At 47.0% G+C, this 24,832-nt stretch overlaps 1 protein-coding gene across 2 annotated transcripts; it reads left to right on the top strand.

The window, feature by feature from the left end:
- Positions 1-200: 200 nt before the first annotated feature.
- On the top strand, positions 201-24,743 carry BID (BH3 interacting domain death agonist). 2 transcript variants are annotated; one of them, XR_009483965.1, is made up of 8 exons: positions 201-238; positions 13,781-13,896; positions 15,502-15,570; positions 18,018-18,219; positions 19,528-19,673; positions 21,986-22,189; positions 23,616-23,684; positions 24,716-24,743. XR_009483965.1 is itself a non-coding variant. In XM_059816893.1 (7 exons), exons 3-7 carry the CDS (start codon positions 15,562-15,564, stop codon positions 23,625-23,627), a joined length of 573 nt encoding a protein of 190 aa, XP_059672876.1. In that variant the 5' UTR covers positions 201-238; positions 13,781-13,896; positions 15,502-15,561; the 3' UTR covers positions 23,628-24,583. The 2 variants fall into 2 exon arrangements, 1 of the variants encoding a protein (XP_059672876.1); XM_059816893.1 differs by lacking the exon at positions 24,716-24,743 and having other exon boundaries at positions 23,616-24,583.
- Positions 24,744-24,832: the final 89 nt, after the last annotated feature.

Below are 24,832 nucleotides of genomic sequence, written 5' to 3'. Positions count from 1 at the left end.
CCGCGCGCGGAGCGTTACCCCCGGCCGTTAGCCCGCGCGGCCGTTAGCCGCTGGCCGTTACCCCGCGCCGGCCACTGGCCCCTTCGCCCGCCGGGCGGCGCGTGCCGCGCTTTCCCGCGGGGGTGCGGGGCGGGGCTTGGTGCTGTTCAAATACCGGGAGGAGGGGAGGGCGAGGGGAGGTGCTGCGCCGCGCCGCCGGGCCCGCCGAGCCGCGCCGCCGAGGCCCGCTCCCGCCTGAGTGAGTACCGCCCGCGCTTCCCGGCGGCGCGAGCCGCTCGGCCCGATCCGCGCTGCCGCTCGGTGGGCGCGCGGCGCTCCGGGAAGGGCTCCGCGTGGTCACCGCTGCCCTTCGCGGCCGCACCTGCCCCCTCCCTTCCCCTCCGCGGGGCGAAGGGCGGGACCCCGGCGCCGCCAGCCCGCCCGCGCTTGTGGGGGGGCGCAGGGCGGGAAGCCGGGGGGGGGGTGGGTGAGCATCGCGGCGTCCCCCGGCGGTTCGGGCCCACCCCGATCCACCTGAGACGTGGATGCCGTGCGGCCCCTGCCCCGGGAAGGGGCGCCGGCGGTAGCGGGGAGCTGGGCGGGTGTCGGGCTTGCCGCGGCGGGGCGGGCCCGCTGGCTGCTGGGCGGCGGGGGAGCCCGCGCCCGGCGGCGCCGCCTCGGGGAGCCCCAGGGCCTGAGTTACCCCTTCAGCCTGGGAGCCGAAGAGACCGGTCGGTGACCCCGCGGGGGCTGCGTGGGGTTTCTGCCCTCTCTTACTGATGCTGGCAGCTCTTCCGCCTCCCTGCAGTTCCCCCGTTTCCTTTTTGCCTTCTGAATCCGACCTCGCTCTCCAGCCGTTCGGTTATTTCTTCTTTGACTTCGTTTCCTGCTCTCTCAGTCGTTTGATGGCTCTGTCTCGGTGCGCGCTCTCCGTGCCTCGCGGGTCGCTGTCCCCGCTCTGCCGTCCATGCCGCTCTCGCCCGTGTTGTGATTGAGCCTCCGCTCTGCTATTTACTCTGGCCCGTCTCCTGTTTTCCCCTGCCGTAATCAAGTCACCCTCTGCCCCCTTTTCTCTGTTTCTGCTGCAGACCGGCCTCCCTTCCGCTTAGCTTTTTATGGTTTATGAGATACCACCTCTCTCTTGCCTTGTCCTACTTGGTAAAGCCTGGCATCTCGCCCTCACTCCCTGGTGGGGGTTTTCAGGCTGGAGGTGTGTTTGCTGGCCAGGGGAGAGTAAGGAGTTAATTCTGTAGCAGCAGCTCCAGAGGGACCCATGCTTACCTCAGCTTTCCAGCGACAGAGGGAGGTGGGAATGGCAGCTACAGCGAGAAAGCAAGGCAAGAAAGGATTTCGAACAATAGTGCTATAATTCGTAGGAAAACCTGGTGATTGCTACAGATGAGTCAATTCACTGTGTGCTTTTCTCCAGTCTCCTTACCTTCCACAGAGCTGTAGGTATCTGTGGCCGCCTGTTAAGGTGGTGAACACCTTCTCTGCCTCTCTGTTTGCTGTGAGCAACACTCAACGCTCCTGTGACCCAACGACAGTGTTCAATTCAGGGTGACTGCCTGAAGGTTGGAGCAGGAAGCTGGGTAGTGTGCGAAGTGAGCAGGTCCCGTTTCTTAGAAGGGTGTTTCTCCAGCGCATGGGGTCAGGTGATGGTCTCTGTGCCTTGGAGTGACAGTGACTCTGAACTGGTGGGTTTGGGGGAGTTCTTGTTGTCTTTTAAAGCACGGTATTTTGTAGCTTTAATTAAAAAAAAAAAAAAAGTTACAGGGCCTCAGAGTTATTTAAATCACTAAAGTCTTAGTCCAGAAAGTCCATGCTTATTTCAGGAGATGCTGGCAACTCTTCTTGATGTTTCTTGGGGTATCTGGGCCAAAACCTTGTTGTAGGATACTTATTTTGTTATCTTTTCAAAATGGTTAAAATATTTGGTGGAGGAAGGAGCAAGGTGGTTCCCCAACAGGAAATAATTTTTAAGGTTTTTGTTTTGGTTTGTGTTTTTTTGGTGAAGGACTTTTGCAAAAAGTCCTCTTGTGGGGAAGACTGATTGGTGTTCTGTTGTAACTTTTTGTCACTAATCAAACTGAAACTCTGTTTTCACCTGCCTGTGGAAGTGTAACATCTTAAAAGGTATTAATTAAAGAGAAGGGGGGGGTTGTGCATTTTTTCCTCTCCTTGGCAGCTTCTTTACATAACAAGTTTAATGCTGTTAAGAGTCGTCTTTAGGGTAAAGCTTTGCAGCACCTACTGCTTGTGATCTCTATGTGCCGATGGTGTTACACAAAACCACTGGGGGAATGCATTGTATAAAAAGCAGCATTCTAGCACTGTTACTTGCTTGAATTTCTGCAACCTATCCCTTCCCATTTTCCTGTCTTCTCTACTAGGTCTCTTGTCTGTCATTACAGGTAACTGATTGGCAGGGTTTAGGGACCAGCTGAGGCAAAAAAACTTCCTTTGTGTATATGCAGAGTGTTTAACATCTGATTGTAAGCCTTCTGGATAGGCTGCCCAGTACTAAGAAGGGTTGGTGTGAAAATCTCCCCTTGGTATTTGGCTGCTTCTTGTTTGCATTTGGTGATGTCTGCTGAATTTGGGAAAGAAAAATAAGACTGAGTTTTGGTTAGGTGGTTTTGCTGGGTCCCTGCCCTCCCAATTTCTAACAAGCAGATTGGGCCAGCTGGTGCTAGTAGACCTGAGACTGTGAGTTCAACTGGGTTTCTCACTGTGCACCATCCGCAGAACTGTGTGCTACACTCCACCAGTGCTGCTTGTGCAAACCTGGAGTCTCTGCTCTTGGGAATCGGGTGTACCTGTACCATGCACCAGGACACTATACCTTTGGATAATGTGAGGGCCTTGTAAAGGTGCTCAGTGTGGCTTTTGATTTCTGTTAGCTCCTAAAACAGTAAGATTTGTGATTATATAATTAGGGAAGGCTGCGGGGGGGTGGGGTGTGTATATTCACAGAGCACTCTCATGTGCCAGGGGTCAGGTATGCCACGTTTTTTCTGTGTATTGTGTTTTTCCTGTGTAACAGGATGACAGGAGTCATCCACACTCAGCAGGAGTCTGAGGAGCTAGCAGATCAAACAGATTTTCATTTTTCTGTAATAGAATGAAAACGTTTAATCCGAAAGCAGGCAGGCACATAAATCTAGTGCCTGCCACCTTTGGAGACCTTCCTGGAGTGGCCTAGCACTTAAAAGTTAATGCTTTTCTTATGTCCCATCAAATGGGGGAGTAAGGACCTAGTAACTGTTAACAGGTTTATATGCTGGGTGCAAAGACTGCTGACGTAACTGTGGACGAGCAGCTACGAGGTGTTGGCTCCTTGATAAAGCAGCTCCCGTGGCCGCTGGGTGTGAGCTAACAAGCAGTAGAGGGTAGGGGAATCAGCCTGGTCTATAGTTTTCTCCACTGAAGGGAACTGAGTGCAGATGAGTGGGTTTCATTTCTACCAGTTAGCAGTTCCTCAACTAGTGAAAGAGCGGAATTTACCAGCAAATCTGATATTTCTTTGCAAAGCACCTTCCTCTGTTTTTCTCTTAGCATGCTGTGGCTTTTTGTCTATGTCAGGTTACAAAGTATTTGGGGCTGGAATTATCTTCATATCTGTGTGCCCTGCAAAGCCAAGTACATGCAAATATTTCTAATTAGGGAGTTGAACTCATGGCTTGGCCAAAGGTGCAAAACTCCTATTTGAAGTCTGATCCTCTGTTAGTTTTGCATGGCTTATCTTGGGGTTGGAGGGGTCTGGGTTCAGCTTTAATTAAAACCAATCAGTAATGATTGCAGAATGTGTATAGTTGGTACCTTTCACAGAGATTTTACAAGTCTCTTTTTTTTTTTTTTTGACCCAAACCAGAGAAGAAGGATTGGGAAAGGCGGTGTAAAATGTAAAAAACATGTTATGAGTCATGCAGAGTGTCCAATCTCATTCTTTGAGTTTGAAAGCAATCCGTTAAGCTTCTGTGATTGCCTTGATTTGTACCAGATGTCTGTAGTGAACCATGTCCTGACATCTTGCTGTTCTCAACTATATTGGGAAGTGAACAGGACTATGTAGTTGCCAGTGGTGTACATTAGACACCTCCTTATACCTGGATGAAATGGCATGCATTGCTTCCTGCATGATTTTTGAAGCAATTGTTCAAGTGTAGAGCATAGTGGTGTGTTGATGTCTCTTTCACACCCTTTTTTTGCAACAGTTGGCCTAAGAATCCATCAGTCCCATCTCCTTCAGTAGCCCCAGGGCTTAGAGCATTGTTAGCACTGCCTTGGCCACACTTAGTAACTTCTGTTCTTGATCCAGTCTGCTGGCTTTCCTACCTCTTTGCACCAATATGGCACTGCATGGAGGTGACAGAGTGCTTCCTGCCCCATGGTGGCCTTTGGTTGGACTGTCCTTGCTGGAGAACACGAGGGAAGGGCTGTACACCTCAATACATCCTCAGAATGGTCTCACACGAGAGGACGGTGTCATTGTGGCTTTAAACTCCTCCTGCACCAGTATTTTGCTCACCCTTTTCCTTTAAAATAGCAGAGCTTTTATTCAGCTTCACTGAAAGTATGAGCAGGGGAATTGGACTGTGTGTGCAATCATTGCACACACGGATGTTGAATTTTGGTTTAAGTGTCAGTGAACCCGCTGCATTTTCTGATAAAACACTGTGACCTTTGATCAGTTCCTGGTATTCCTGTAGTTTATGGTAAATGAGCAATGCCCAGGTCTTTCTAATGTATTGGGCTATTTCTTTCATCTCCTTTAAAAGAGAAAATATGTTCCTTGGTCAGTGTAACTCCTGGTAGTTTGATGCAGTTGTTGTTACACCCTTAAATTAACAGCCATACAAAAAAAATCCACTTAGATCAGCAAGTTGTTGTATTTTGGTTTTATATTCACTTCCTGGGATTCAACGTTCATCTGTGTTTCCTCCTAAGCCAAAACTGAAAGTGAAATGGTTTGCGTTATTTCATGCACAGTCATGTGTTCTTTCCTAGTAAAATCAAAACTTTTCACTGTGCTTTTAGACCTACAGCTAGAGAGCCTGAAGCAGCGTCGAGTGGAAGATTGATGCAGCGTGTGTAACTGCATAGGTTTGCCTCGGCAGTAGGAAATGTGTGCTCCTGGAGGCAACTGTTCAGCAATTCTGCTGTCACAGTTTCCAAATGGCTCCTGCTGTATTTCTATGAAAGAGGATATTTTCCTTGGCTCTCTATCTTTGTATTAAAGGTGTTTAAAAGAGATGATGCTTTCTTTTATTCTCGCAGTGTTAATGAAGCGCTGCTGTCAAAAGGCTTTGATGCTGTTTTGAGTTACCATAATTTTTGTCTTCCTGGGTTGATGCGTGACTTCCTCTTTGAGGTTCTTGAGGACGTCTGGGCTCCTGCCTTGAGAGATTCCTTCAAGATGATTTGGATTTTTCACTGGATTTATCAGTTTAATTATTGTGGTGGGAGTAGGGGGTTGAAATACAAGACGATGGGAGAGAATTCCTCTGAGGACCTGTGTCAGGCTTTCCTTCTGTGGATTGTCTCTTTGGCCATCTGTACTGGTACATGGTTGTTTCATAGAAGTAAGGAATGTAAGAGGTGTTTATAGCTATGATACGCTTTATGTTTAGGAAGAAGGAAGCCCATTTAAAATTCATTTTCATGTTTTGGAGAAACTCAAATATTGAGACAGGGTTGTGTACTCTTTCAGAGCAGATAAGCGTGCTGTTGTCAAGATTTGTCTTTGTACCCCTTCTTCCATAACTGCTTTAAGTCTTCTCTGCATAGTGAATGTTCCAAGTCTGATAAGGTGAACAGGGTCCACTTAAATCGTTCTGGGGAGTACCAGCTGGTCTGTAAAAATCCTCTTGAAAGTAAATTTTCCTGTGCTCTGAGCTCTTGCTTAGTAGCTCCAGGAGTGCCATCCTGGCTGTTGCATCAGCGTAATTGTTTTAACAAAGCAGGGAGCTTTGATCAGGTTCTCTTAAATGTATTGTTCTGTAGACATGTATTCTCAAATGACCCATGCTGATCCAGTATTTAAACTTTCCCATTGTGAGCATCTTTATAGCTTCTCTTTTTTTAAGAAAGCAGTGCAGATATTCCTGGTACTTACAGAGCCTGGAAGAGGAGTTCTTGTCTAGTCATATGGCCTGAAGGTAAACAAAGGCAGAGAGAGTGCCACTGTTAGTGGCCACCTGTGACCATACAGCCATCCTTTTGATTTTTTTTTTAAATTGTTTTTGATGAGTTTCCTTCCTTGCTCACCTAACTTGCCAGTCAGGCAAAGAAAAGACAGGTTTACTTTCCTCTTTACTGTTGATACCAGCTGTGAAATGCATCCAAGTTTCAATATGAAGTGGCACTCCTGATTTTCTGACGGATGATCTGTGCTCATGCTGGCACATGGTAACAGTAGTACATGTGTTTAAAACTAAAATAAGGAGGATATTCTTGTCCTCTAGGTGGCATGACCGTTACTGTGTCCTGTCCCACTTTCTGAGGTCTTCTGGTTGGCAGTTCTTGTCAGAGCCTGTCCAAGTGGCACCTGCATCTGTCAGAGGCATTATTGCCAAGTGATAAGAGGGACTGTCCTCTCTGCTCCAGGGACTGAGCACTTTGTCGTTGCTCAACTGTAAAAGCATGCCAGAGTGCAAGTGCCCAGTGCTGATGTGCCAGCAGGGGCATCTTCTAAATCTGGAAGCAAGTCTTGCATTTCTCTCACTTGACACTGTCACTTGCACATCACCAGTGATGGCTGGAGTTTGTTCCAGTGCTCGCTGTTTATCAACATTACTGAGGAGCTCCCTGCTCTCAGTCTGTTTGTCCTTCCTTTGAAATGTCAACAAACTGGAACTGTGATTCCTCAGTCTTTCCTGTTTTCCAGTCATTTCCAAGAGGCAAACAGTAAGAACAGCTTGAATATGCCCTGTGACATTACTGCAGGATTGTGTTGCAGCTGCTGGGCTGATGTACTTGGACTTGTGAACACAAAGCTAACCCTGTAAAGACCAGCAGCCTTGTGAGGGTGATAATGCCTTTTCACTGGGGTTTGCTCCACTTCTTCCTGCCAGGTCCTTAGGAAAGGTAGAAGTATTTTCTTAATGTTTACAAGGAGGTGAAACACAGGGCGGGCTTACCTGACTGGAGTTACTATGCCCAACACCAGAGGGGAAAACACTAAGCTCAGTCCCAGATCCAAAAAAACCACCTGTACTGTGGCAGTCAGTATGCAAATCTTGCCCCTTCCTCTTAGGTGTGGCCATGCCCAAAATACAGACATGTGCAAATTCCATTTGGGTCCAGTTCTAGTTAGCTGAATCCAAATCCCAGCTCCAAGCTTTGGGGCAGTTTGAACTGCAGGCTTTCTGCTGACTCAATTTCAGCCCAGCTGCATCTGTTGGCTGGCTTCTGAAGAATACTGAACAGTGTTGTCATGCTGCCTCCATCACTGATCTGATATAGAAACCACAGTAATCAGAAGTTCCTGCCTACATTTTTTTTTTTAAGAGAATTAGTAATGTGGCAGTGTTCCTTCTTGTTCATTGATGTGCTGTATAGGGGCTGGGCAACAGAGCATTTTGAGCCAAATGAAAATAAAGGTTGATGAGGAAGTTGAATGCTTTTCCTCCTAAGAAGTCAAAGTCCTGCCCTGATAACTAGAAGATTGCTGCAATTCGTGTCATCATGAGAAATAATGTGAAACAGCAGCAGACCTTGGGGAGCCAAAATAAATCTCTAATAAAAAGGCCAAGTGAAACCTCCTTTTTAGAATTGTCTCTAATGAAGTTTTTCTTTCAAAAAGGAAAATAAAGCCCCATCAAACAAACTGTGCAATGTATTTCTAAGTCAAAATACACAGCTGAGAATACTTAGTGTCCAGGCTGAGATGTTCACTGTGTTCTAAGACAGCATATAGAAGCAAAGATAGAAATGCCCCAGCTAAGGAGGTAGTCGACCAAGCATCCATTGGTGTCAGATCTTTGTGTTCCACTTAGAGTTTCAGTGCCACTGAATATTGGAAGATAAATATACACTGAAACTGTTAGGAGCAGGAAGTATTCAGCATGCTTCAATGTATTTTGCCTCAAAGGTATTATGAGCAAACTGCTTTTTTTTGGGGGGTCCTTGCTGGAGTGATTGGTAGTGGCATTATTCACATCTTACAGGATGCAACCTGAAGCTGAAAGGAAGAGAAACAAAAGCTGACAGCCTCAAGCAATCAGTAGTCATGCCTGAGAGTAGCAGGGAGGGGTGAGTTTAAGCAGTCTAGTGGTTCCTGACAAGCAGGGTATCTTTCCTAAGAGCCTAGCAAATAAATCACAAGTGACTGGGGGATGGGGTCTGTCCCATGCCAGGCCACAGACCTGCTGGCATCTCAAAATATTCTGCCTAAGCCTTGTCAGTTTTGCCACTTCCAAAATAAAGCTGTTGATGTTGTATCCTCCCTCGGAGGCAAATGCATGAAAAATGCCTGTAGTTCCCTATGGTGGGGAAAGTCCTGAGAAACTCTAAGCCAGTAGCTTTGGTGTTAACCAGATGGTACAAAACCATCACCTTGTTTTCAGAGTAGCACATGTATGTGCATCCATAGATGCACAAAGGGGCTTGTTCAGCCCATCCTTCACCCAGCTAATAATTGCAATGTGTCTGTTCCCGCCCCCCGCCCTGCTTTTCTTTCTGAAGCCTAGAATCAAATTCTACTTTAGGAGGACAGTGTGTCTGTCTCAGATGAGGCAAAATCTTGGGGCCTTCGAAGCACTGTTACAGGCTGGCATATCCTTTGCAGGCTGAATAGTGATGGGGACAGGTTTTCTGTGGTTATGATAACTTCCTATTTATTCATCTCTGCATTTTTTTTGCAGATCAACAAGCTATCTTACCTTTTGCTGTTGGTTTTCTCTCTCTCCCCTTGCAAAGTCTGAAGTGCATGTGCAGCTGTTGTGGGAGTAGTCAGTTGTCTTCTATGGCTGGAGAAATATGAGGAAAAACTCTGGTATCTGCTGTTTAGCTGGGCTGTTTAGTTCCTGTTGGGTTTATGGGCTAGAAATTGAGTGTGGCAGGGTGATGGGGATTCCTTTGGGGACTTCGGGCTGTATGACGTGGGATTTGCTTACCCTGTCATGACTTGAAGTGCTATGGACAGCAGCCTGGCACAGCTTGGAATATCGTCAAATAAGGAACTTCGTAAGTCTGCAGCGCTGTTTCTCTTCCTGACTTTCCAGCAATGGCTGCTTATGTAAAGCAGTTGTGCCTGTGGCACGTTTTCAGGAAGACAGTGAAATCGAGTGGTTATGGCTTGATATGTGGATTTAAAATGCCAGTCACATCATCAAATGCCTCAGTTTCCCTACCTGTAAAATGATGCCTTGTTCTGTAAAGAGCTCTGCAGCTCAACAATGCAGTGTTTACCTACAAGACAGGTAAGAGCCACCAGGTCCAGGAAGGGACAAATAGGCATCATTTCATTTCTTCCAATAATGATGTCATCCTGACTGCCAAAAATAAAGTTCTTATCTTTCAGCTGCCAGGCAGAGAAAGCAGTGCACAGGTTGGAATTTTTTTCCATGTCAATGACTGATGCTTTATTGCAGTTTCTGCTTTGAAGACTTTAATTCACTTCCAACTCAAATGTGAGACGTAAAGATAAGATCTTGACAACTCACACAACAGGTCCATTGACTGATAGTGTGTCTGTCTGGGTGTTTGTATAGGATGTGTCTCGGAATCCAGACAAGTTGTTAAAGGAGTCAGTCCTACAGGCATGTGGCTTTGCTGCTGGAAAGAGTATGCTTTCATAATTAGACAGTGTCTGATACAGCTGAGCTGTGAGGAGTGGTGAAAGATCTGAGGGAAAGCGATGGTAAGCAGAGGCATTATTTGTGGGGCAGATTCTTTTCTGAGCTGTCTTGAAGATGTAACAAAAGTGTGAAGAAGGGGCGAAAGCTGATTTATAGGGTGGCTTAGCACTGTTGCTGTAGGGATTCTGGGACCTAGTCCTGTTTATGGCAGCCTAGAGAGCTATTGAGGGTTCTCCCAAACAGGTAACCATATGCTACCAGCTGATTCTTGCTGCCATCTGGCATGCTGCTGATGACATGCTTGCAGTGCCTGGAGGTACAGCAGAACCCCACAATGGTTTTAGAGCAGGTGAAACCTTGCGTACTTTGCAGCTGTGCTGTTTCTGTGTGTAGCTCCTCACCTGGGAAGATAAAATGTGTGCTTGCAGTGTTTGCTCTTGAAATACATAGTATGTGGCAATGGTCTGTCAGGGAGGACCTAGCTTGGTCTCTCTCCAGCACAACTGTGGCCAGTGCTGCCTCTTTCCCCAAGATGGCATGGCACCACCAGCAAGGGCTGTGGGAAAAGAGTGCTATACAGCGGATGAGGCTTTGCCCTTGGCTTACCCCTCCCAGAGCTGCAAGAGGTAGTTCAGTGATGTGGGAGGAGATGCAGGTGCAGAAGAGAGCCATGGAGTGCAAATTGTCTTGCAGTCCTGTCTTTCTCTCTTCTCTGCCCTGCAAACTTGCAATGCTGTCTCTCCTTAAAGCCTGGAGTCAGGGGATTCTGGCCCTGCCTGCTGTTGCCTCTAGCGTTGCCACCCCTCACTGGTGGGCTGCAGCTGGGAACAGCTGTTCTGGTGAGTTCCCTGTAAGATGTAAAGGCTAATACAACTTGGGGATGAGAGGGAGAAACAGAAGATGGGACCCCTGACCTGAAGGACCTGTCTTGCTGGAGAAGAGCAGTGTGTACCATCCTTTAGAATGCACTCAGCCCTGTCTAAAGAGCTGTGATTGCCTTGTGGGAAGCCTTGGACAATTGCTTTGGGGGAAGACATCCACTGAATTCTCTTGTGAAAACTGGCATATGTGGGGGTGGAATGAGGTCTGCTGTTCTGCACTGGCAAGTGGCTGGTGGATGTGCTCCTCTGACCGTAATTATGTTTACTTAATGTATGCCTCTCCACAGTCCCTGCATCCCAACACAATGTGGGGTTGGAATGCGCATGCCCCACACTGACTCTTCAGAGCTGATTTAAGGGTCCTCCTAACTTGTGTTTAAAATACCCCCTCCATTTTTTTTTCTAAGATGGAAAGAATTGATCCAAAAACCTGGTTGTAGTTTTACCTGTTGAACACTCCAAGGCATCTAGCAGTTTCTCAGAGGCAGTTGTTAACACATGAAGCTCACTTACCTAATGAGTGAATTGAAAGTGTGAAAAGGAATAATGTATTAAAACTAATTGGTATTTCAATTTTAAAAAAATCATACTTCATAAAATTAATTCCAAGACTTTCAGCAGCCCTAAAGCAGCCTTAGCAAATGATCTAGTTTCACTCTGAATCTGAATGCAGATGGTGTTTGTAGCCTTTATCTCCATCTTTTCTCATTCTCCAACTAAAGATTCTTTTCACCCAATATAAGGTAACTTTTTCCATCCAGCAGAAAATGTCTTAATCTGAATCTAAAACTATGAGGATTCCAAAGTCTTGATGACTAAAGACTTCAGGTGGCATGAGCATGATTACATTTGACTGTTTGGGGTTTGCTCTTTAGGGGTCCACTTTTTTGAGATTCCATTAATGAATTTAACTTCTTAGGAGGAACTTTGTGACTATCCAAACCCCTTGCATTGATTCAAAGTAATTATCTAAAACTTGAGGTTTCTGGAATTACTAGTTAAGGAGAAAAAAAAATTTGGCCCTATATTGTAGTAGTAGGGAGCCATTTTGTGCTGTGAGAGAAATCCTTTTTCCTGTTCTCAGGTGTGTTTTTGACCACCCAAGCAGAACTTTATTAGCTGAGGGCTGGAACCCCTCAGGGACTTTGACTGGCTGGGTGGTGAGTCTTTGATTCAGGGAAGAGTTCATGAAATTATCATCTTCAAGCCTCCTTGTCTTATTTTTTTTTGCCATGTAAGTACTTTGGAGTGTGGTGGGTTTTTTCTTTTTTTGTCTTTCTGGCAGTTCTTATCTCTGCTCATGTGCAGGAGTAGACAGACTTGCAGTTTGCAACTGTAATGGGCGATTTTTATTTTTTAATGTCTCTATTTCTGTGGACTTTACATAGAGCTGAGATGATCCCCTGAGGGGAAGGGAGTAACTCCCGTGTATTTTAGGTCTCTTTCCCCTGCACACCCATTAACATCTCTGGGTGCAGCAGGTACCCTGGCAGGGCAGGGGCTGCTCAGCCCTTTTCTGTCTGCATTGAGGCTCTTGTGAGCTGTTTTGCCTGTGCATGGCACCCAGCCCCCAGGGAAGACCTTCCTGCTCTAACCAGCGTATAAGCTTCTGCCTCTTCTTGAAAAGCGTAACGGCTTTCAAAAAGCAGTATTTGGCTCTGTAGAGCTATAGCCAAGTACCTTTCCTGCACATTTCCAGGAATTGATGTGAGGAACCATGCACAGGCAGACAGGCTCAAGCTCCTCTTACAGCTTCCTAGTCAGCATAGTAAGGCAGTGTGGATGATGTGCAGCCTTGTGCCAAGCTGGTATGCTCTGCCTTTCTGGGCCTAGCTGTATGGGCATGCCCAGAATAGATCTGGATCTTTTTGTTTGACTTGTATTTTCTGCTTTGGGAACGGAGCAGTGAGCTGCTTTTCCTTCCCAGACTGGAGTGGTCTGTGCCTCTTCTTTTAAAGCAGGGAGTGGGAAAAGACAATAGTGCGTTTCTTCTTGGTTGCCTCTTTCATGAGTGTTCGGACTGAACTGAATGAGTTTCCTGGCAGTGTGACAGCATGACAAAAAATGTAGGGAATCTGGGTTTTAAAGCCACTTTCTGAGCTTTCATTGGAAAGACGTGGCAAGTGGCAAACCCCTCAAGGAAGTGTCTTGACTTCGATTTCTATTCCATCCTCTTGCTGTAAGAAAGATTACATTGGTCCCTCTGTGGGCTTGTGTTTTATTTAGTCTGTTTATCGCCACCTGACTGTGCTCAACTCGCCCTCCAGCAATTGACTAGAATTCTCATCAATGAGAAAAAACAGGTCATCCTAGCACAGGTTGGCTAGGTTTGGGTGGAAGAGGTTTTGCTGTTACGTTTTTGTGAGTGAGAAATCTCTTTGGTGCTACTCAGCTAGTTTCAGCAGCACATCTGGCCACTTATGTGCAACTCGCAGCTGTAGTGGCTTGTGTTGCATCACACTTCTGCCAGAGCTGCAGGAGAACATCTGCCCCTCCATGTATGTAGTGCAGTGTGAATGGAGGATGGCGCAACTTCTTGCACCTTGAAAGACGGTGAGGTTTGTTTAGCCTGTACTCACGTTACAAAGTCAGTTGGCTATTACCAGCCCAAATTAGCCAGCATGGGTTAATTTGACTAGCTGTAGAATAATGCTGTGGTCCCCCATGAAGCTTTGGCATAGGCTAGAGCTGGGTGGGGATGGCAATACTCATAGAGCCCAAGAAGGTCGCTGTGATGGATGTGGGTTTCAAGACAAATGGGATGTGGGTAGCAGAGGCTCAGTACTACTTCAGGCTTCCTGTGGTCTAAGGCGTGATGGTTCAGGAAGTGGTGTTTAACTCAACAGGAGTTGGTATCAGGATATCCAGTTTCTAGTTGTAACATGAACACCTCGTTTTCAGGCTGAATTACTTTGAATTGAAAAAAAAGTTATATATAAAAACAAAGTATGTGCAAGTTGAGGCTTTGCCTAGCCTACGGAAATGTTGCTGATGTGGATGACAACTGAGGAGTTTGCACAAAGCCAAGGTCCTGCCACAGACTTTAACTCTAAATCCCCACTTTCCTCTTAGTCTCAGGGATTCTGTCTCAAGTACTCCAACCTGTCTCTCCTCCAGCAAAGTCAAGCCCAGGAGAAGGGTCACCCTGACCTGTTCCAGAGTCTTATCAGGTCCTGAAGAAGAGGACAGAAAGGACTGCATTCTCCCCAGCCGGCACACTCTTTAGGGTAGAGGTGAGTAGCAGCAATAGGGATTTGAATGGAACAGATTAAAACGCAAAGCAGCAAAGGCTGAGCCTGTGTTTTAGGAAGCTATTAGTCTAATTTAACAACTAAATGAAAAAGAGCTCATGTTTAAGAGCCTGCCTGTGGGCTATTGTGTGTTTGGGTCTTGGGGACATCTAAGAGACTTTGAAAAGTTGGGAAATTCATGGTCTCTTGAAATTATTACTGTGGTTTCCTTCAGAGTTTGAATTCATTTCTGCTTTCACTTCCTCCCTTTTTTCCACCTGCACACTCTGTTATTTAAAACAGAGTTGTGATGGGTTGTTACTATGAAATAGGATCATTCATCACTGGCCCAGGCCTTTGATGGTTAGCAGGCCATCTGTTTGGGCTCCTTGGTGCTTTCACCCCATTTTTGGTTAGAAGGTACCTGTGCAGCAGCCAGGTTATTGCCCTGGGTGAAGAAGGCCTGGTGGGAAGGTAGTGGCCACTTCCCAGCCAGGCCCTGCTCATCATGAGTTGAAGCCATCTTGCACCAGAGATTTCTGTGTGCAGTTGTGGGACTGTTGCATCTAAGGCAGCAAATGCAAGGTTCACAAACAGGATTGCTATCCTCCCTGCCTTGGTATTTGCTAGGTAGTCTTGTGTTATTGGCACTTGCTGTGCTGCTCTTACACCTTTCTTGCTATGGGACTTCCTGTACCAGATGTGACTACTTGGGCTGCTGGTCTGACCCACCCATCAGCTACGCCTGGCTGGATGAGGAGGGAGCACTGTGCTCCTACCAGCTCCCCTTTCTTAGTGGGTGAGGGAGGCCACCGTCTGCACCGTGCTCTCTGCCCTCCCTGCATGCCTCTTCCCTTGGGCACTGCCCAGCCACAAGACAGGCCAAGGGTTGTCAGCCCTGAGCATGCACCATGGGGACAGAGGAGCTTGTGACCTGGGTCCTCTTTTATCCCGTCTTCCTAGTAGGCCTCCCTAGAGGTTTAGTGGAGTTGTGCTTATGTAACTAGAAGCCTTTGCTTGGTCCAGCCTTCCCTGTCCCTAGATATTTGTTGGGAAAGGATTGAAATAAGCCTGAGTATACACGTGTATCTCTGCATGGGGGAGGCAGGGGGAGGTGTACTTGAAGTCCTGCAGATGTGTTGCAATGTCATCTTGGGTGTTTCACTTCAGAATATGCTGCTGTGCACACAGACCCAAGCAGCTCACCTGCTCTCAGTAGGTACTCAGGAATTCCTCTGTAATAACACTGCTTTCCATTCCAGCCTCTGGTACTACTCATCCCTCCCTTCCCCAGCATCACCTCTTAGCTTTAAAGCTCCATTTGTAGGTTATGTTGCTCCACTGTCTTCCATGCGTCTGTGGCAGGAAGGAGTTTCATGCCCCTCATTTATGTGAATAGGGCCCTTCTTCCTGGAACAGTTGTTTCCTCAGTCTTTTTTTGTTTATGCCTGTCAGTGTGTTATGGGTAGCCCTCTCCAGAAATGCAGATATGCATCACTAGAAGGGTCATTTTCTGTGAGACATGGCCAGACCCATAAGCACTGCTGCAAGATGTGGGTTTATGGAAATTTTTTTCCTTTCACACTTTTCTTTCTCACTCTTTTGCAGGGCAAGGACTTCTGGTTTGAAGCAGAGGGTGACAAGAGCTGCTCTGTCTCTGAATTCATCATGGAACAGGTTAGTTTCAAACGTGACTGAAGACAGTGGTTCATAGTGACCAGTGGTTCTCTTGTGCACTTGTTCCAAGATACCTCAAGAAGTGCTGGCTCATGTCCTTCTCATCTTCCTCAGAGTTCCTGCAGGGACCCTGACACTGCTCCTCTCCATCATGAATACAGACAAAAAGTGGATGGCACCACTTAATTTGCAAGCTGCTTCCTTATTACCTTGCGGTGTGACACTCCCCCTTTAAACTGCAGGCTGGAGATGTAGCTATTTGAGACTACAGTGTTTATTGATTAAGCTACAAACTACTAAAACTAGTAAATCAAATTAATAGACACACCACTGTGATCAATTTATTGCATTGTTTTGTGCAATATTAATCACAATTATGAAGCTGCTATTTATCACACTTAAATCTTATTAACGACATTAAGCTGCTATTGAAATGTCTATCGTTCTCCTCACCCCACCTAGTGTTAGGCGACAATTATAACCCTCTTTGCTTTGCCCTCCCACAAGCCTTTTTGAATAGAAACCTGATGACTAGTCCAGTGGGTTGTTCAAGGGGATCACCACTGGTGTCCCAGTGAGCTTGGGTCAGCAGGAGAGATTCACTGCTGCCTGTAAACATCTGTGCTCAGATCATGGAAGATGTGCCTTCTGTTGATCTTTGACTGATCATATACCTTACTTTTCATTTGTTTCCATTTCTGGACTCTCTTTTTTGTTGTCTTTGTTCCTCCCTTTCTCTGCCCGGTCTCTTCTCAAGTAAACAACCTGTCCTTAGTTACTTTTTATACCTTTGTCCCAATTTTGCTACTGTTGCCTAGGCAATATGGGTCCTATGTGATATTACTGATATGGCTATGTAGATATAGGTGGCCTTGCAAGGTTCCACTCCCCAAAACGTACCAGAAACTCCCTTTCAATTATCAGGTTCATCCTGGTTGCGTATTGATTTCCCTATGCAGTTGGCAAGACAAACCATTCTACTCTAGTCTTGAGTCTTCTCCCTAGTTACAATTAAGCCTAAGCATATTCTTGTCTTATAGGCAGACAGTCTGCATACCAGAGTAAGGATTTTTTCTCACTTTATGTCTGTGCTTATACAACATCTTGCTCTTAGCTGCTTCACTAAAATTTATTGGACAGTCTCCTGCTTTTCTACAGAGGCCTTAGTTGATTATGAGGCCCCATGTTCCACTGGGACCTCTTGCTCACATCAATCTGACTGCCTCATGGGCTTCCTCAACCTAGCTAATTTGGGTGTTCTGTGCCACCTTGCTTGAAGGTGGCAAGGTGCGTGGCTGTGGAGGCAGCATGTGCCTGTTCACTGGAGTTGAATGTGCCAGTGTAGATGATGCCAGACACCAGTGATTTGCCATCTCACTGTCACTATTCTTGTGAGCAGCTACTTGGCTCTCTGCAGGGAGCTGAACAGGTTTATTATGGAGCTAGTTGCGATCTCTTTGAAGAGGGAGAAGAAATGTGAACCTTGGGGTTTTTTGCGGACTTATGGTATCTGTTATCTCTGTTTCCCACCCTGTTACTGCTATGCTCTGATTACATTTAAATGGGGAACTGCTGGCTTCATTATGCACAGGAAATGGAATGCCCAATTCCCAAATACAGGGGTAAAAACCTTCCAAACACAGATGTCTGAATAGGGGGAAGTGGGTGGTTTGTGCTGAGTACAAGTCTGTTTCAAAAGAGGAGCTCTGATCAGGGTTCATGTCATTGCCACAGCTGGAAATGTGAGGAGAAGGTGAGCTGACTCTTCCACCACTGGTTTATTAGAACAGAGCCATCTATCACGGAGCTATCAAGGAGCACAAGTCTTATGAGGAGCAGCTGAGGGAAGCGGGGTTGTTCAGTCTGGGGAAGAGGAGGCTGAGGGGAGACCTTATCGCTCTCTATAATTACCTGGAAGGGGGTTGCAGAGAGGTGGGTGTTGGTCTCTTCTCCCAAGTGACTAGCGACAGGACAAGAGGAAATGGCTTCAAGTTGCGCCAGGGGAGGTTTAGACTGGATATTAGGAAAAATTTCTTTATGGAGAGGGTGGTGAAGCACTGGAACAGGCTGCCCAGGCAGAGGGTGACTCCAGGCAGATGGTGGAGTCACCCTCACTGGAGGTGTTCGAGGAACATGTGGACATGGCATTGTGGGACATGGTTTAGTGGGCATGGTGGTATTGGGTTGATGGTTGGACTTGATCTTGCAGGTCTTTTCCAACCTTAGTGATTCTATGATCATTCACCATCAGACAGTTCTGTGTGGGTACACATCCAGGAGTTAATACACATTTGCTGAAGTCTTGTGGACACTCTGGCCACCGCTATTCAGGATGCCCAAAGGAGGACAGAAAAATGTGTTCAGGGTTGGAAAACAGCATATGTGTAGACCTTTTGAGTGGGACTTTTTCTAGGCATGGGCTTAACAGTGATTTTTTTATTTTTAAGATCAATGGATCTGTCCAGATGGAGCGTGCACTGCTGTACACCTTCCTGGAGGTATCCTCTGACTGTAAATTCAGAGAGCACCTGCATTCCCTGCGAAGCCAGGGGATTATGCCTTTCCTGGAAGGCAGCTACTGCTATGATGATGAGGTGGAACTTCAGACCGATGGCAATCGGAGTGGCCACTTGCAGAATGGTGAGCTAGGTGAGTGCTCTTTTCTCCATCCTACATGCCTTTCTGAAGGTGGTGTTTTTCTTTCCCTTTTTCCCATCTTTCCTGCTGGTCTGTTTCAGAGGAGTAATGTTTTCTCCATTGAGAAATTTCAGTGTGGTGGTTGGTGGTGGTGTTGGTTGGGATTTTAACACTTGGGATAAGACAGCTAGTGCTTAGCACTTTATCTCCCCATGGATTTCTAGAGTGCCTGTCATCCTAGGGTTTTGTCTGCAGCACATCAGACAAGAGCCACAAAGCTGGTACTGATGATTGCCGTCCTCAAGGATTATGATATTAAGCAGTTAAGTTAGGCCTCACACTGCTCCTCAGGGAGTATCAGTACTTCGGCTAGGATTGTGGAACAACTCTTGTTCTGGTACTGAGTGAATCCCTTTCTGCTCTACCACTGTGGTAGAAACTGTTCTGAAATAGTTCTGGTACCGTTCCTGCTTCACTAGCCATCTGCAGGATGGCTATTGCCCATGATGTGTCAGCTGGCACATTGACCTCAACCTAAGGAGGGTGAGGAGGAACTGCTACAGTAAATAGCTCTCCCTCATACAAATCTGCTTAAGTCTTATGCCCCAAGTGACAATGGAAAGCTTTGCCAAAAGGAGATAGGGCAAGGGGTAATGGTTTTAAACTAAAGGAGGGTAGATTCAGACTAGATAAAGGAAGACTTGTTTTTTACAATGAGGGTAGTGAAACACTGGAGCAGGTTGCCCAGAGAGGTGGTAGATGCCCCATCCTTAGAAACATACAAGGTCAGGTTGGATGGGGCTCTGAGCAACCTGATCTAGTTGAAGATGTCCCTGCTTATTGCAGAGGCGTTGGACTAAATGACCTTTTAATGGTCCCTTCAAACCTGAACTATTCTATGATTCTGTGAGATGCTGTATTTTTAGATGGTGCTTAAGAGACTGGTCCTGATAGTAGTCAATGAAAAAAATCATGTACACTCTCACTTCCCTTCCCTAGGTAGGGTGTTGGCTGTAGCTGTCCTGTATGAATTTTGGTTGGAGATGTTCTAACCTCCCCTGCAGTGTTTCTTGGGCATGGTGAGGCTGCACTTCACCTAAACTACAGATAAAAAACCTGTTTACACACTCTCTGGTAAATGAGTCAAGTGCACACGAGGGAGTTGTAGTGCATATAGCTGTCATGAATGCACTATGATTGGGGGTAGGATGGGAAGGAGGTTGTTAATGGAGATGGGCAAAATGCTGTGGGTCAGCTTACCTGCGCCGAACCTAGTCTGACTACAGCCTGTGAACTAAATCCTGCTGTATGTGTTGGCAGTGTTTGACCCTGAGGTAAATGAAGAAGTTGTCCGGATCATTGCTGCTCAGCTCGCTGAGATTGGAGACCAGTTTGATAAAGAAATCAAAGCAAGAGTAGTAAATGATCTAGTGCAGCACTTTCTGAACGAGAATCTGTCTGGAGAGGTGAGTGAAAAGCAACCTGACTAGCAGTTCCCCTTTGAAACGTCATGCATCCTTCCTGCTGTGACTTTGAAGCAGCAAGCTTGCAACATCTGTATCTTTGCTAGTTTGCTGCTTTAGTTATTGCAATCTTAAAATTTAGCCCAACCACTTACCTTTGAAGATTTGTTAGAGGTGATGCTGTATCCTGTGGCAGCTGTTGCCCTGCAAATTGGGTTCCTTGGGCTCATCTCCTTTCTGTCGATGGTGAAATTGAGGTAGTTGTGGAGAAGGACTGACTTTCAGAGGCATTTTGTCCTCATTTTGTTGGCCCAATGGCTTATCTTTGAAAAATCAACTGTCTGGTTAAGGCTTAGTATTTATACTTAAGATCTTTGGACTTTGGTGCTGAGTGCTGTATGTCTGCTGCTTTGTCATGTTGGTAAAACTTGAGCAGTGTTAGTGCCAGAAGCTTGACTTGTGCTTTTTACTGAACGCTGAACAGACAGCAAGTATTGAGACCCTTTTCTAGTGCCTTAACTGTTTAGCTCTTAGGCTGTCAGTGTTGGGAGTAGCAGTGGGTTTTGGCCTGGATGGGTGACGTGCTGAGAAGGCATCTCCACCTCTTTGATGCGGTTGCTCTCCCACCAATAGATGTGATGTAGTCCCTGGCCCAGCATCTAACTTGCCTCACTGCTCTGCGAGGGAAGCAGAGTTTGAGGGATGCCTAACACAAGGGACTTCTTTCTTTTTAAAGATTGGATCCACATCTGGATCAAGAGCCATAGTTTGCTCCCACAGACCCTTTTTGGCATCTTCAAGATAACTGTGGCTTTCTGGCTTGTTTGGCTTTCTCTGCCTGTGATGAAGTTTCCTATGCTCTGCAAGCTAATGCTGTCTTTTGAATTGAGGGACCACCTTCTTGCTGAAAAGGCGGGATTTAATGACTTCAATATTTTTTGGTTTTTTGTGGTGCGGATTTTTTCTACTAGGGTTTATCACCTGCACAGACTGATTCCAGTGAAGTGTTGTGGTTTAACCCCATCCGGCAGCTAAGCACCACTCAGCTGCTTGCTCACTCCCCCCACATGGGATGGGGGAGAGAATCGGAAGAGTAAAAGTGAGAAAACTCGTGGGTTGAGATAAAGATAGTTTAATAGGTAAAGCAAAAGCTGCGCAGGCAAGTAAAGCAAAACAAGGAATTCATTCACCACTTCCCATGGGCAGGCAGGTGTTCAGCCATCTCCAGGAAAGCAGGGCTCCATCACATGTAACGGTTGCTTGGGAAGATAAATGCCATAACTCTGAATGTCCCCCCCCCTTCTTCTTCCACAGCTTTGTATGCTGAGCATGACATCATATGGTATGGAATGTCAGTTGGGGTCAGCTGTCCCGACTGTGTCCCCTCCCAGTTTCTTGTGCACCCCCAGCATATTCATTGCTGGGGTGGTGTGAGAAGCAGAAAAGGCCTTGACTCTGTGTAAGCACTGATCAGCAGTAACTAAAACATCCCTGCTTTATCAACACGTGTTTCCAGCACAAATCCAAAACACAGCCCCCTACTAGCTACTATGAAGAAAATTAATTCTACCCCAGCCAAAACCAGCACACGAAGTCTTGACCATTCCCCACTCCTGCTGTTTTGTTCTCCACCCAGTTAGGTTTCAGGCCTTCAAATTTATTGCTTAACCTTTCAGTCTTTGATAAGGCTGAGACAAACCTAACTTCTGACTAGGTGGACCTTGCTTTTTCACATTAGTAGTGTAGCTTAGTGTGTGCATATGCACATTGTCCCTTTTGGGAAACTGATCTTCCACTGAACTTGAGAGCAAGGGAGTGTTTGTTCCATGCTTGGACATCTTCTCTAGCTCCTGCCTATGTGAAGGCTTTTCTATGGAACTTGCTTTGCCTTCTTGCCAGTCCCCACCTAAGCTTGTACCCCTGATCTTCACTGTGTTTAAGGTGGGCTGCCATTTCCTGGGAGCCCCAGGATTCCTGTGCCATTTCAGGACTTGGCAGACTAGGTGCAAACCCTGGGGAGGAGGGGGACTGTTGCACCCTGAGTGTTGTAAGGTGCTATCTAAATTTTTCCAGTGGTATGTGTGTTGTCTCCCTTTCTTTTTCTCTTGGGTGAGCAGCTGAGCTCTGAGATAATCATCCTTGTTGCCATCCAGGGTGTGTAACAGGCAGGCTGCGGTGCCCAGGAGGAAGGGGAGCAGCATCCTGTGAGGTGTTAGAACAAGCACATCAGTTACTAGCACAGTGCTGTCAGGCTGTGCTGAGACCCCTTTCTACCACAGCTGTTGCACTGAGATCCCTCTCTTCCTTCCATACAGGAGATAACCCGGCGTATGTCAGAGGCAGTGGAAGGGCTTGCACGAGCCATCCCCTCAGACATGGAACAGGAGAAGGCCATGTTGGTGCTAGCAATGGTCTTAACTAAAAAAATTGCAAATACAATGCCCTCCCTTCTACAGCGTGTCTTCAGCACCACTGTGAACTACATCAGCCAGCAGCTCCATAACTACATTGTCAGAATGGTGAGTGCCATCAAACAGCTCGGTGTGAGTCACAGCCAGCCTCTTCGCTGGCCTGGGTTATTCCCAGAGGGGTGGCCTAGCTCTGAGCTGCCTGTGGTCTGCTGGTTTCCCTGTAGTGCTCTGAGGTTTGGCCAGAGGGGAATGCCAGTCCCTGCAGAGCTCTGAAGGTTGATGTGCTGAGGGAGGGAGGCTTGAGGGGGACATGTCACAGCTTCTGCTTGCCCCACTCTCACAGCAGCCAGTGTATTTATTCTGTAGGGCAGAGACAGAGATGTGATTGCTCCTTTCCTCCCCGCAGTATCTTCAGGGAGCTGTGCTAGTAAGGCTTTCCTTCCCCGAGGGCATGATTAACCTGAGTTAAAAGCCTGACCTGAGCTCTGATAGCTGTATTTGCCCAATGTCTTGGGCCTGAGGTCTCTGCTCTTGTCTTCCTGGGCTCCCCAGAGCTTGGCAAAACTGGAAGGGGAAAGGAATTGCCCCTGAGAAACAGCACCAGCAGAGGAACAATGAGAAATGGTCAAATGGGAAATGGCAGGGCCATTCTTGTTCTGTTGGAGCTGCAGTATAGGTGGGGAGATTAACAGCTAGCAGTGAAGCCAGGGTAGAGGCTAGGGCATTTGTCCCCAGCTTCGGTAACTAACCTGGCAGGGGAGGGGAGAGGAAGAAATCCCCTCTGTGTGTGCACGTGCATGCACACAGACGCACACACAAGTATGCCAATACTAGGTACTGCTGAGGAATGAGATTTGAGAGCAGTCAGGGCTGTGATCCTGCCACACTGTGGAACAGTGGTGACCTAGTTGTGGGGTGCTGCAGGTCTGTGGGACACCCCTGCACTGCAGCCTTGCCATAAACAGCGTTGGCAGCAACGTGCAGAGGGGCCCAGCTCATCCTGTGTCACAAGGCTGGGCAGCTGCCTTGTGCAGCGCCCCTGTTCTCTGCCAGGCAGCAAGGCACAGTGTCACTGTGACGTGTCACCCAGCACTGCCCTCCCCTTCGCTCAGCTTAGCTCAAGGGTGCAGAGTTATCACAGAAACCAGTCCCTAGCATGAGAGACTGGCCCTCATGCTGCCTTAGCGCTATGCGGAGGCTAATGGCACAGTGCAGGGGGACAGGCGAACGGCTGCTGGGCTGATGGTTGTCCACCCACCCCAGTGTAGTGGCACTGGGAGGGGGATTGAGCCGGGCACCAGGGGCTGTTCCGTGCTGCTCTGCCAGGACTGCTGATGCCAGCTCTCTCCCTGCCGTTAGCACAGAAAGGGGGGACTGAGGTGTGATGGCAAGCATGCAGCACAGCAGGTGGCAGAGCTGTGACACGGTTGGTGGCGCTGGGGTCATGCAGAGGCGGTGGGGGGGCAGGCGCAGGGCTTGACGCGGGGCTGTGGCTCTACTGCTGTTAATGCTGGTTCTGTTTCTCTCCCTCTAGCTGCGTGGGTGAGCGCTCCAGCCCTGTGTGGAAAATGTGGATTCCCGAAGACTTTTTACTTTTCTTGATGTATGCGAATCACTTTTTCTGCTCTAACTTCTGAGATGCAGCTGTGAAAGGGAAGGCAGAGCTTCATAGATAGGCTTTTGTAGACTAGCACAGCAATGATAGTAGTGTGAGCTGCGTGCCAGCTCTGCCAGTACCTGTAAGGAGTAGTGCTTGCCTTCTCTCATTTTACAAGTGTGTTAGGGTTTTTCTCCCTTAGCAGTAGCAGACTTTGTGCAGACCCTCACTTGTGTCTCTAGGGGAAATGCTGTGTGCACAGAGCCTGCTCTCTCAGTATTTTTTTTCTAATCAGCTGTTGCATTTTGCTTTAGTTATTCTCTTCCCAGCCCTGCTCCTGGTGCTGCAGCTGAGCCATGCTGAGTGTTAATTGTTCCTGGGAAGGCCTCAGGCTGTAGAACAGGTGGTTGATCAGCACAGATAACCAAGGGGGGGAAAAAAAAAAAATCAGGTCTATCTTAGAAGGGAGCTGGCAGCAAGAGGAAACAACCCTACAGGAGGTAGGGGTGTTTGGCCAGGGAAGGCTGAAGTAAAGATGCTTCAGTATCAATTGCCATAAATATGTGCTTGCTTGAAAAATAAAACTGAACAAGAAACTGTAAACAAAAGGGCAGGGGTAGGTACAGGGCAAATTCTTTCAGGGAACACAACCTGGATATGCTTGAGGAAAAGTGTTTAGCTTTAGAGTATCTTGCTATAAAGAGAAAGAAGGTATCAGCCTTGGATGAGGAAGAATACCTGGCATCTCTTATGAGTATATTGCAGTCACATCTCAGGTTCATCAAATGTGGACTCAGGTTGTTTGAGACATACCTGTAATCACACACAAGGTGGCAAAGGTGTGATCCAGCTGCCTCAGAAGTTCTGAAATGATGTAAATATTTTGTGGGGTTTTTTAACTTAAATAAAATTGTCAGTTCTCATGGCAATACAGCTCTTAATTTCAATTTCCACCTGCATTTTTTTTGGGTTGTGTTGTCAGTATTTTGTGCAAGTTCTCATGGCATCCCTCTAATTTACTACTGCTTATCATGCAGCTGGCAGCAGTAGAGACACTCTGGTGCTGGCTCTGTGCCTTGCATAAGCAAATCTTGCGTAAGTAAAACCACCTTTTTTTTCTTTTGTGCCTGCACTGGAACAGGAAGGGGGGGAAA

The sequence above is a fragment of the Gavia stellata genome, chromosome 4, assembly GCF_030936135.1.
Source record: "Gavia stellata isolate bGavSte3 chromosome 4, bGavSte3.hap2, whole genome shotgun sequence".
Lineage (NCBI taxonomy): Eukaryota > Metazoa > Chordata > Aves > Gaviiformes > Gaviidae > Gavia > Gavia stellata.
The sequence above is the reverse complement of the archived record's forward strand: the minus strand, read 5'-3'. Positions and strand labels throughout refer to the sequence as shown.

Bases quoted from the DNA above. Each gene is read 5' to 3' on its own strand.
- BID (XM_059816893.1), top strand. The intron at 18,220-19,527 runs GTGAGTGCTCTT...ATGTGTTGGCAG, and splicing joins CTTGCAGAATGGTGAGCTAG to TGTTTGACCCTGAGGTAAAT. The intron at 19,674-21,985 runs GTGAGTGAAAAG...CCTTCCATACAG, and splicing joins ACGAGAATCTGTCTGGAGAG to GAGATAACCCGGCGTATGTC.